The 13,193-nt window shown below is 31.4% G+C and overlaps 1 protein-coding gene across 3 annotated transcripts in view; it reads left to right on the top strand.

Annotated features, from left to right (window-relative positions):
- Positions 1–13,193, top strand: part of LOC120336938 (uncharacterized) — a 31,295-nt gene that overhangs the window by 416 nt on the left and 17,686 nt on the right. For 2 of the 3 annotated variants that reach the window (XM_078109967.1, XM_078109965.1), the window contains exons 2-25: positions 47–234; positions 377–517; positions 955–1,110; positions 1,493–1,573; positions 1,846–2,071; positions 2,402–2,586; positions 2,990–3,061; positions 3,147–3,341; positions 4,098–4,178; positions 4,387–4,605; positions 4,874–4,945; positions 5,306–5,377; positions 5,463–5,657; positions 6,418–6,492; positions 6,701–6,919; positions 7,188–7,259; positions 7,387–7,578; positions 8,858–8,929; positions 9,524–9,627; positions 10,595–10,724; positions 11,062–11,133; positions 11,262–11,453; positions 12,408–12,479; positions 12,979–13,082. In XM_078109967.1, the coding sequence (XP_077966093.1) occupies positions 49–234; positions 377–517; positions 955–1,110; positions 1,493–1,573; positions 1,846–2,071; positions 2,402–2,586; positions 2,990–3,061; positions 3,147–3,341; positions 4,098–4,178; positions 4,387–4,605; positions 4,874–4,945; positions 5,306–5,377; positions 5,463–5,657; positions 6,418–6,492; positions 6,701–6,919; positions 7,188–7,259; positions 7,387–7,578; positions 8,858–8,929; positions 9,524–9,627; positions 10,595–10,724; positions 11,062–11,133; positions 11,262–11,453; positions 12,408–12,479; positions 12,979–13,082 (3,185 nt within the window). In that variant the 5' untranslated portion in view covers positions 47–48. The remainder of the gene's footprint in view (positions 1–46; positions 235–376; positions 518–954; positions 1,111–1,492; positions 1,574–1,845; positions 2,072–2,401; positions 2,587–2,989; positions 3,062–3,146; positions 3,342–4,097; positions 4,179–4,386; positions 4,606–4,873; positions 4,946–5,305; positions 5,378–5,462; positions 5,658–6,417; positions 6,493–6,700; positions 6,920–7,187; positions 7,260–7,386; positions 7,579–8,857; positions 8,930–9,523; positions 9,628–10,594; positions 10,725–11,061; positions 11,134–11,261; positions 11,454–12,407; positions 12,480–12,978; positions 13,083–13,193) is intronic. The other variant, XM_078109966.1, reaches the window with a different exon arrangement.

Here is a 13,193-nt window from a genome sequence, read left to right as displayed (position 1 = left end):
GCTCACTAATTTTTTTAGTTAACCATACTCACTTTATTTCATACAGAAATGGAACCCGTAGCTATTGCCCGAATAACAGATCAGGGAAAATTTATTGTTGATAATGATAAACTGGTTGAAATATTCGGGTCACTTAAAGATAAAGATCTATCAATCATTTCTGTCGCTGGTTCATACAGAACTGGAAAATCCTTCATGCTGAACTTTTTTATCCGATATCTTCGTGAACACGGGGTGAGTGCAAATACGTACGTTCACTATAAGAAGACTATCACAAAATGTTTTGCAAAATTGAGATTAAAAAAAATAAATTTACCCATGTAGTAAAGAAAAAACTGCAAAAGTTTCACTTTTATTAATTTTAATCATTTTCAAGTGGGAAAATAGCAATTGGCTAGGATCTGATGATAAAAAATTACAAGATGGATTTGATTGGAAACGAGGTTCACATCCTCATAGAAATGGAATCAATGTTTGGCCAGAGATATTTGACGTTCCTTTGGAAAATGGAATAAAGGTAGATTATCATTTAAAATAATAAATTGTTTTATCACACATTTTTAGTAGAGGGTTAATAAAAATTGATAGTTTTTTGTCATTAAATGAGCAGGTTATATTTAATTGCTTTAAAGTGTTATACACTTTGAACCACTCCCACTGGAATATCTATAATTTAGAAAATTCAAATTCACCTTGAATTTCTATGCCTGAGCATGTTAAGGATTAATCCACTTAACAATGTCGGATAACTTAAAATCCCGACCGAAACCTGATTCTGTATCTATAGCCATTGAAAGACACAGTTTTAATATCCTCTTTAGCTTTACCACTTTTTCAATTTTCTAAGACTGCATGTATAACAATGAATTAAACTACATTTTTGCATGACCAAGTTGAAAATGTTATTTTTCAAGCAAATTTGTTTTATTTTTTCATTTGATCATTTTTGAACAGATTTCGGTGATGATTGTGTACACTCAAGGTCTGTTTGACAATAATAACACGCCAGACACTAATGCTAAGATCATGTCAATCAGCACTTTACTTTGCTCGCATCAGATTCTGAACATTCAAAACCGGCTCCAGGAAAGAGATCTGGAACATTTGCAGGTAAATTAAAGTAAATTGTGCTTCAGTTAAACAGAATTAAATTAGAAGATCCTGTGTGGCTTTCGATATTTTGAACCTTATAGAAATGGTTGTCCAGAAATTTGCACAACTTTTCGTTGTCTAGTATTCACTGACTTGAAATCCGAGAGACGCTATGAGTTGCGAGGCAATAAGATAACATGATGAACTACTTACCTTCTTACTATCTACCAGTAGCTATTTACCTGATCTACTTGATTGAATATAATTTTTACAAACATCTGTACGCAATATCCGTTCAGTCAATGGATCATGGCCTATAAACCTGTTGCTAATTCAGATTTAATATGTCATTTTTTTGTCATTACATTGCAAAGTTATTGCAATGTCTGTAAATTTTCAGCTTTCTGTAGAATACGCCTGTGTCGCTGTTGGCCTCCAGGAAGGAAGAGATGAAAGAGGAAAACAAAAAACAACGTTTCAGGTCTTTATAAATTATAAACATATTTTTCATTACCCTACTTTGCTCTATAATATTTTTCTGCTCAGGCGTTATCACACACCACCAAAATTACTATAGAAAATGTTACATGATATGGCGATATAACGATGAGCAAAACAACGTTAGAATTCCATATACGTCTTTGTAGTTTAGTACACTACACACTGTTCATTACCATATTGTAGTATTAACATGATATCTTTGATATGGAACAAGACTAAGTTATTGTTAAACTTTGTGATTTTTTTTGATAGAAATTGACATTTTTGATACGAGACTGGGTTAATGATGATGAATACCAATATGGGAATGGAGGTGACGAGTACTTGGATAGAATATTAAAAGTCAAATCAAAATCAAAAACCGTGAATCAAGTGAAAGAGTCAGTGCATCGCGCTTTTAACGAAGTCAAAGGTTTTCTCATGCCGCCACCAGGAAAAGGAGTTTACAAAGGAGAAAAGTCTACCCTTACAAATGCAGGTGGGATTTCTACTTGCTATGTAGGGTTGTATTTAATAAAACCTTTATTTAATACCATTTGCTATTTATAATGTCATGAATAACAAACGTAGTGGCTTAACGGTATAATACAGCTGTATGTGTGCCACATGTCTAAAAAAATGCATATTTTCTTATTCTATTTGCTATAGAATAGATAACATGAAGCATATTTAGTAATAAAGAAACAATAATTTCAAAGAAATTTGAGAATAGTACCCGTTAAAACAGTTAATTATCAGAGGTATATAATATTATTTTTATCAGTCATGCTCCTAGTAATTCCTTATAATAATTTTTTTTTTTAAAAAGATATTAAACCCATTTTCCGTGAGTACACAATGCAACTCACTGAGACCGCATTGCATCCAAGGAATCTGATTTCGAAACAAATGTTTGGAAAGCCTATCTCTGCAAGTGCGTTGACGAATCTTCTTGCAGCAGTCAGTAAATCATTTAGAGATAGAAAACTTCCAGAAATCGGAACAATGCTCGAAGTATGCATTACAGTAAATAAATATATGATTTACAACACAATCGAAAGCCGTTAAAGAGAATGTAATTAATCCAAAATATGGAAAAAACATTTTAAACTTTACAGATTGAATCAAAGCAATCAACTGTAATGATGCTGTTTACCACTTTGCATTTGCCTTGAGCTAAGTTTTTAGAATATCACTAGTAATCGATTAATAGTAAATGTTTTGTTCCAAAGATAAATAAATTCAAACAACACTCTATTATAACCGAATGGTCGTTTTTATCTGTCATCTTTGCAATACAAATTAATACATAAAGGTAATCAAGTGTTTATAACGTCGTGCATAGTACTTCTGTAATGTAATTCAAACTCAGCAAATAAATGAAACTGTAAATATTGCAAAATTTGTAATCTTTCAGAACACAGTTCGAGCTTATAATGATGAAGCTGTTCAAAGAGCTGTACGCAGATACAAAGAAGTGATGACAGAGGTAATAGAAATGTCTGATAATCCAATTGGGAACCAATAATATATAAAAATAGTAATGCAATTGTTAACTGTTACCGCGTTTTTAGCTTGTTCACGAAGAAATTGCCGACACCGATGTTCTCCGTGAATTTCACGATAATGCAGTTGGCGAAGCCACGATAACATTTTATGAAATATCAACATTGGGAGAAGAGAGTGACAGAGATAAAGCACATCAACATGCAATAAAAGAATGTGAAGATTATTATAGAATTGTGGAGCAGGAGAATGAAACAAGAAAGGTGCTAAATTCAATTTTCATTACTTTTTTATCTTAGAAAAAAGGTTCTAGTGAATCGACTATGTTATGTATTTTTTAATTTTTTATTTTGATTGTTTTTTTATGTATTTACTATGGTAATACAACATACAGATCTACTTTTGAAAAAACGTGTGGCATTGTGAGGTCACATGATGATTGTTGATACCGTACCCGAAACTGAATACGTATTCAAAAAACTTTGTTCTATTCTATCTTGTATCAGGCGTAATATTTAGAATGGTTTCTAAAATGAATTTATAAAAAAAATAATTTTTTTTTCAATTTATCATACCATTTCTGTAAGTTGAGTGGAATACGACAGAATGTTTTTGACAGTTTCTCTATTGAATCAATATTGCCAAGATTAGATTTCAAATACCGACCTTTGATTTGATTTTTCTTTAGACTTTGGTCAAAGCGTAAGCCCCGATCTTGGGGTTAAACATTGTTTGGGAAGGGAAATTTGTTTTAAATTCATACCTACCCGATCGCCCAAGTTGTAACAAATTGGTTAGAAAATGTCAAAAAGAAACATTGGGTATTTCCAAAATATTAGAAACATACGCTTGAATGACTGCCAATACATAGCCTTGGTATTTCTATTTATTTCATTTCACAGTCACAAATATAAAGAATAATATACTTTTTATAAATATCAGTGGTTTATCAAGATTTATTTATTATTGATGATTAAAATCATTTGATTTTGAATAAAAAAATTTCTGTTGTAATACAGTCCAACTCCAAAGTAATAGAAGAAATCAACAACTTATCATCCGCCACGGAAACTCAGTACATAGAAACAATGAGAGAACATGTGAGTAGCGAATATGGCGATTGCCAATTAAAATTTTATGATATTCTTGATGTTATTTTTAATCTATTGTCACTGAGTGACACAAAATAATGCATAATACATTTAATACGCGGTATAAACACCATCTGATAACTCATTAGTAATGTCGTGTTATCTAATAACCTTTAATCAAGGATAAACATTGCTATAAAGTAAGTTTTCAATTCAGGATCTCACGAAACTCTCGAAAAAGGATCTTGAAAGAATAAACAAGACATTGAGTGATTCAATAGTGCTGGAATTTGATAGGCAAACTAAAGACTGGATACGAGTGATGCCGAGTGTGATCAAAAACAAACGGAAAGCTTTAGAACAACGTTTATCTACTAATTACAAAATATTTGAAAAGAGAAGATTATACGCGGAAGAAAAGAAAGAATTGGAAAAGGTATGATGCGTTATTAAAATATCAATTTATTCTAGCTCGAATCTTGTCAGCATAGATTAACCTAATTACTCGACTCCGCCGCATTGGGGCATTTTACTATCGGCGTGGGTGAAAATGTGTAACTAAATTGCACAAGTATATATTTGCGCAAACTCGGCATCACCTTTGAAAAAGATTGATGATTTTTAATCGAATCACATATTTACAATACATCATAGTTACATATTTGTTGAAAATACATTAACATACATGTCTCCATATTTTTCAGCGAATTGATAAACTTAATATCAACGAAAAAGCAAGTGACGTTTTGTCCAAGTTTCAAGAAACGTTTTCTCAGGTAAGTGTTTTGCTTGGTGCTTCAGAAATTTAAAAAAAATACTAAAAAAAATCGAAAAAGAAATAAATAACAAACGTAGACAAATCTCTAAATCCTAAATTTTTGGAACATTTTATATTTTTTCAAGTATGCAAACGAATACTGCATGGACATTGAAAATCTTCAATAATAATAAATAAATAAATTCAAACAACACTCTATTATAACCGAATGGTCGTTTTTATCTGTCATCTTTTCAATACAAATTAATACATAAAGGTAATCAAGTGTTTATAACGTCGTGCATAGTACTTCTGTAATGTAATTCAAACTCAGCAAATAAATGAAACTATAAATATTGCAAAATTTGTAATCTTTCAGAACACAGTTCGAGCTAATAATGATGAAGCTGTTCAAAGAGCTGTACGCAGATACAAAGAAGTGATGACAGAGGTAATAGAAATGTCTGATAATCCAATTGGGAACCAATAATATATAAAAATAGTAATGCAATTGTTAACTGTTACCTCGTTTTTAGATTGTTCACGAAGAAATTGCCGACACCGATGTTCTCCGTGAATTTCACGATAATGCAGTTGGCGAAGCCACGATAACATTTTATGAAATATCAACATTGGGAGAAGAGAGTGACAGAGATAAAGCACATCAACATGCAATAAAAGAATGTGAAGATTATTATAGAATTGTGGAGCAGGAGAATGAAACAAGAAAGGTGCTAAATTCGATTTTCATTACTTTTTTTATCTTAGAAAAAAGGTTCTAGTGAATCGACTATGTTATGTATTTTTTAATTTTTTATTTTGATTGTTTTTTTATATATTTACTATGGTAATACAACATACAGATCTACTTTTGAAAACACGTGTGGCATTGTGAGCTCACATGATGATTGTTGATACCGTACCCGAAACTGAATACGTATTCAAAAAACTTTGTTCTATTCTATCTTGTATCAGGCGTAATATTTAGAATGGTTTCTAAAATGAATTTATAGAAAAAAAAATAATTTTTTTTTCAATTTATCATACCATTTCTGTAAGTTGAGTGGAATACAACAGAATGTTTTTGACAGTTTCTCTATTGAATCAATATTGCCAAGATTAGATTTCAAATACCGACCTTTGATTCGATTTTTCTTTAGACTTTGGTCAAAGCGTAAGCCCCGATCTTGGGGTTAAACATTGTTTGGGAAGAGAAATTTGTTTTAAATTCATACCTACCCGATCGCCCAAGTTGTAACAAATTGGTTAGAAAATGTCAAAAAGAAACATTGGGTATTTCCAAAATATTGGAAACATACGCTTGAATGACTGCCAATACATAGCCTTGGTATTTCTATTTATTTCATTTCACAGTCCCAAATATAAAGAATAATATACTTTTTATAAATATCAGTGGTTTTTCAAGATTTATTTATTAATGATGATTAAAATCATTTGATTTTGAATAAAAAAATTTCTGTTGTAATACAGTCCAAAGTAATAGAAGAAATCAATAACTTATCATCCGCCATGGTAACTCAGTACATAGGAACAATGGGAGAACATGTGAGTAGCGAATATGGCGATTGCCAATTAAAATTTTATGATATTCTTGATGTTATTTTTAATCTATTGTCACTGAGTGACACAAAATAATGCATAATACATTTAATACGCGGTATAAACACCATCTGATAACTCATTAGTAATGTCGTGTTATCCAATAACCTTTAATCAAGGATAAACAGTGCTATAAAGTAAGTTTTCAATTCAGGATCTCACGAAACTCTCGAAAAAGGATCTTGAAAGAATAAACAAGACATTGAGTGATTCCATATTGCTGGAATTTGATAGGCAAACTAAAGACTGGCTACGAGTGATGCCGAGTGTGATCAAAAACAAACGGAAAGCTTTAGAACAACGTTTATCTACTAATTACAAAATATTTGAAAAGAGAAGATTATACGCGGAAGAAAAGAAAGAATTGGAAAAGGTATGATGCATTATTAAAATATCAATTTATTCTAGCTCGAATCTTGTCAGCATGGATTAACCTAATAACTCGACTCCGCCGCATTGGGGCATTTTACTATCGGCGTGGGTGAAAATGTGTAACTAAATTGCACAAGTATATATTTGCGCAAACTCGGCATCACCTTTGAAAAAGATTGATGATTTTTAATCGAATCACATATTTACAATACATCATAGTTACATATTTGTTGAAAATACATTAACATACATGTCTCCATATTTTTCAGCGAATTGATAAACTTAGTATCAACGAAAAAGCAAGTGACGTTTTGTCCAAGTTTCAAGAAACGTTTTCTCAGGTAAGTGTTTTGCTTGGTGCTTCAAAAATTCTAAAAAAATACTAAAAAAAATCGAAAAAGAAATAATTAACAAACGTAGACAAATCTCTAAATCCTAAATTTTTGAAATATTTTATATTTTTTCAAGTATGCAAACGAATACTGCATGGACATTGAAAATCTTCAAAAGACCGAGTACAAAAAAGGCTTGAGACAGTATGATTCACTAACCAGGAAATATGATGACGTTGCTACAGTGAAAAATACTCGTGAAAAATTGTCTAGAAACATGGAACAGTACTTTACAGATCATGTGAAGCGTTTTAATGAAAACAACAAGGTATTGAAAATTAGGAAATTAATATTTGTTTTTCTACATACATGTCATTTTTAAAATCTCATTGTAAATTTCGATTATGTTTGAGTTTTCAAATTAATTTTAACGTAAAGAAACACAAATATACAAATAAATTATCTGAACCTCAATCTGAATCTATTACTTTACCCTAATTTGAACCATCGTATATCACTTTCCTGTTTCAGACATATTGTTCAATCCAGTGCTTCTCAAACGTACTTCTTTCGTGGCCCATTCTCATTACGCCGAAATTCTTGTGGCCCGTTGCCTTTTTAATATAAGGAGTAAAACTACAAGAAAAATCAAAATGTTTCTGCGAAAATATAGATACTTTCCTTTTAATAATTAAAATGAAAATTACCCTTCAGTAGTAAAAACAGCATCATTAATCATTGGTGCTACAATCGAAAGTAGGGATAGTGATTGTCTCTCTGTTTGTCTGTTCGTCTGTTCGTCTGTTCGTCTGTTCGTCTGTTCGTCTGTTCGTCTGTTCGTCTGTTCGTCTGTTCGTCTGTTCGTCTGTTCGTCTGTTCGTCTGTTCGTCTGTTCGTCTGTTCGTCTGTTCGTCTGTTCGTCTGTTCGTCTGTTCGTCTGTTCGTCTGTTCGTCTGTTCGTCTGTTCGTCTGTTCGTCTGTTTGTCTGTTTGTCTGTTTGTCTGTTTGTCTGTTTGTCTGTTTGTCTGTTTGTCTGTTTGTCTGTTTGTCTGTTTGTCTGTTTGTCTGTTTGTCTGTTTGTCTGTCTGTCTGTTTGTCTGTCTGTTTGTCTATCTGTTTGTCTGTATGTTAGATGCACGCGATATCTCACGGAGGCGTGGTTGAATCTGCTTCAAATTTGCATGTGCATTCATCATATCTCGGACCAGAAACCTATTGATTTTAGATAAATTATGTCGTATAATTAGCGAGTTATCAATTAATTAGTGATGGGACACGCAGTGTCACTATAAGGTCATGAATCGAAACCGCAGTTTGGATCGATAAGTCTTCGGTCTCCGACCAATTTTCTCGTTTTAATATTAGAGTGTATCTAAGCTGTTTGCAATCTGTTTTGAAATTTGTGAATTTGTGTAGTATTGCATATATTATCAACATTCTGGTGATGAACATAAAGTATTATTGCTACTAAAATTAAGTGTGATATGCCTGGATGTAATTTCAACATTTTTGTTAATTTTATATTTATTGTTGTTGACAGAACAAAGTTTGATAAAAATAGTTTATTGTAAATATAACTGAATTATAACCTATTTTATTTTTTCTAGAGAGACTTAGGATTGAAATATGAACAACACGTTGAAATAGCAGTGAATGAATATGATCGACTGATGAAACAGGTAATTTAAACACAGATTCAGATATGAATGGTCACTTTTAAAAAGAAAAAATGTCACACACAGAGTCGTATTTTCCAAAATAATATTTGCATCATGCTTTGAAATCGTCCTGTCGCGCTCTCTACTTCCACCCCCAGTCTAGTTTTTAAGAATTGGTAACAAGGTAACAGATATGTAATAAAAATTAATTGGCTGATACATGAATTGTTCTAGGTTAAGTGTGGCTGCATCAATATATTCTGAATATATTGAAATTTTTAAAATCTTGGTTGAATAACCTTCGAATTGAAAATTTGTTATTTGTACAAAATTTTAATAGAAAAAAAAAAAAAAAGACGAAGATGGAAATTTGATAGTGTTTGTTTGTATTTATTATTCGTGTTGTTCATTATTTGTTTAAAAAAAAATTGTATGTTAGTGTGAACTCAACCTTTCTATTAATTATGATTATTTTCTTATGATATATTCGAATAGAAATATCACATTAAACTCGAGATTTATGTATCAAAGATGCCTAAAACTGATGAAAATCTTGTGAGCAGTTTTTTTTTCATTTGAAATTTTTTGTGAACTATAACATTTGATGTATTTCAGATTACTTCAGATGGTAAATGGGAAATGAATAATGACTTCATACGCAAACATAAAGGATACAAGGAAGAAGCTGCGAAAGGCTTCAATAGATTAATTGCAAATATGTAAGTTTAATGGTTGTGGACAAGATATCGTATCTTTATCAGAATGCAATGAAATCTATTTGGGAAATAAAAATGGCAGTAAAAAATAATTTTGTTAACTTTTTAGGGCGTATACTAAAGTTCTATTCCGCGAGATGGCGCCAAAGAGCGCGTTCCCAATCTTATTTGCGATATGCGTCCCAATGACCAAAAATTTGTAGAAAGCAATTTTGTACTTTAGGGTTGTTGTGTTTAGCGGAGGGTTAAGCACTAATTATTGCTAATTGATATTATGTTTATCGTTTTCTTCCGTTATTTTTCAATAAAATAACACCACGACCAATTTTGTAGCTTCAATAGTTACCGAGACATTCTTAATTGTATTTACGGAATTTGCAAAATCAACACTTCACTTAACGATTTCATGACTTCACGCCCTAAATATTTATGCATAAAAACTTTGAAAAGAATTGCCGACTATATTAGGCGCAGCAAAGCGACCTCCGCCATGCATGGTGGAGAAAAATATTCACATTTTTAAAAACAATATTGTGCAAAGGATGTGGTGGATTACTAAAAATACATTCTAAGCAAACTTAAACTCATTTATAAGAATTCACGGCTGTCATTTAATTATTATTAATTTTATTTATTTGTTATTATTAAGTGATTCATACCAGCTTTCAAAGTTCAACACTTCGATGCTATTTATATTCCGGACAGTTTCTGACGATGCTAATTTGTTTACTTGTTTGTGTTAACTACAAACGTGTACGATAAGGATATACTTATAAGATAATAGCTTTTATTAACCATTCAAATTGAAATCATACATTAATAAACAAACACCTTTAAATACGGATCCTTTAGTTTTAATCTGATAAATCTACGCTCAACCAAAGCTGAATTATATATACCTGCGTTTACTTATGAAACGTCATTGCCTAAATACTTGTTCATTTTTGTACAACTTCAAATACTGATTCAGAAATCCAAGTCTTCCTCACGAGGATGTGCAAGAGTACAGACAAAAATTAGATGATAAAATTAAAAAGAGATTCAACGGCATTCACAAGCAAAGCAATGACAATAACAGACATTTACAAGAAGTGAAGGAGGTAGAACATTTTTTATTTAAAAATTTATCCACTGGGTAAAATTCAAAGAAATACACTAATTGTGTATCATAATTTTGTAGCAAACAATCAATATTGAATGGCACATCATTTATTGAACGATGTCATATATCATTAGTATAATTGTGACATAAGACGGGTAACTATAACAATTGCATACTCCTGCACTTATGTCATCGTATATTTCCTCATTTAGAAATTCCAAAAACAAACAGAAACACTGAATGAAAATGAATCAACATAATTACCCAATTCAACCGCACAGGGGCACTTTTACTATCGGTGTCGATTTTAACATGAATGTCCTAATATTTTTCAGCAAATGGATAAACTGGGAATTAATCAAGAAGCGAGTGAAGTTATGACCAAGTTTCAAGAAGCGTTTTCCCAGGTAAGTGTTATGCTTAATGCTGCAAATAAAAATATAATGATCAACTCACAAGCGCAGGGACATCTCGAAATCCCCAAATTAATAGGTTTAGCGAAGATAAAAATAACATTTATCATATTTTTTTCAAGTATGAAGACGAATACTGCATGGACATTGAAAGTCTTCGAAAGACCGAGTACAAAAAATGCTTGGAACAGTTTGATGCAGAAATAGCAAAATATGATGATTATGCTACAGTGAAAAATACTCGTGAAAAATTGTCTACAAACATGGAACAGTACTTTACGGAAAATGTAAAGCGTGTGAATGAAAACAACAAGGTATTGAAAATTAAGAAATTCATATTTGTTTTCACAGATACATATCATGGGTCATACGTTATGTATAACTAACTCACTCAAGTTTTAAAAAAAAATTTTCAACAAACAATACCCCAACGGTTATTATAGCTAAAACCATTACCGAGTAATTCACAATTTTGTTTAAAGAGTTTGCAAATTTCATACTTCACTTGACGATGTTGATAATATCTCCACTGACACTACTATAATGCTTTAAAATACAACGAATGCAATCATATTCTATAAAAATAGGCGCGGCATTTCGTAAAGAGCCAGTGTACGTTGTTAGAACGTAATTGTTTTACGTTCTACTCTTGTTTACAATTTTAACATTCTACCGGCCATGCATGGTTGAGTAGGATGTTTACATTTTCGAATCATTACTTGTTCATGGGGCGTATCCAGAAATTTTCAAAGAGGGGGGGGGGGGCTGAAATTTTTATTTGTCAAGTTAGATCAAAACAGGTCGCGGGTCCGATCGAACGCTGGAATACGCGTGTTTTAGCAGTCTTGGGGGTCTAAAAAGCATTACATGCTACGGAAAATTGCTATCTATGATACAGAAAAAATAATTTTATTTTTTTAATTACATGTCACCGGGCATACGAGATTTAAAATCAGGTAAATTTTTATTTAAAATACCTTATTTGGTTTGACGTTTCTAAATTTACGAAATGGTCCGTGCGTTATTTGCAAAATAGGGAATGAAACGATTCGTTATACGTCAAATAAAATAATAAAAAATCACCATAACCCAAAGACAACGACTTCTCAAATGTGTCTGTTTTGGTCTGTTCGCGAACGCTGAGGGTGAATTTTCAGCAATTTCAACCCTTTCTTTGTACTTATATTATTCTTGTTGACAGCCCAAAGTTTGATACAACTGGTTTATTGGAAGTATAATTGAGTTATATTCTATTTAATTTGATTCAGAGACATTTAGGATTGAAATATGAACAACACGTTGAAAATACAGTGAATGAATACGATCGGCTGATGAAACAGGTAACTTAAACAAAGATCAAACCAGTTATGATAGTTAAATTTTGGAAATAGGTAAAGACAGAACTGTAGTCGTAATATTCAACTTAATATCTGCATTATGCTGTAAGTTCAAAATCTTACTGATGCGCTCTTTACCCCCGCTAGCTGTCCCGTTCATTTCAGTAATTGCTAACAATCTATATGTTCCAGATTCGAGGACCTAGATATTGTAAGAAAGATTTAATTGGCCACTAGGTGAACTGTTCTAGACCTCAAAAATGTTGAGTTTGATTGTATCAAAAGAATCTGAATCTTAATATTGGAAAAAATAATAATTTAATAGATGAAATTGTATTGAGATAAAAGTTTCGATAGAGTTTGTTTGTAGTTGTTATTCGGGTCGTTCGTTATTCAAATATTCATAAAAAAAACTTTTCCAAGTAAGTGTCAACTCATCTTTTACAATAAATGATTCTTATTTGAACTTTTTAATAAACTATTACATGTGATTTTATTTTAGATTACTTCAGATGGTAAATGGGGGAAAAATATTGATTTCATTCAAAAACATGACGAATACAGAAAAAAAGCTGCGGAGGACTTCAATAGATTAATTACAAATTTGTGAGATTAAATGGATGTAGACAACATATAGTATTTTTAGCAGAATGCAAGAATATTTTGGTCATAAAAATAAAAAATAGAAAAATGTTTTTAAATTAGTCATCCCGATAT

This window comes from Styela clava, chromosome 2, assembly GCF_964204865.1.
Source record: "Styela clava chromosome 2, kaStyClav1.hap1.2, whole genome shotgun sequence".
NCBI lineage: Eukaryota > Metazoa > Chordata > Ascidiacea > Stolidobranchia > Styelidae > Styela > Styela clava.
Note: the sequence above shows the minus strand (reverse complement) of the source record. Positions and strands in the feature narration are given on the sequence as shown.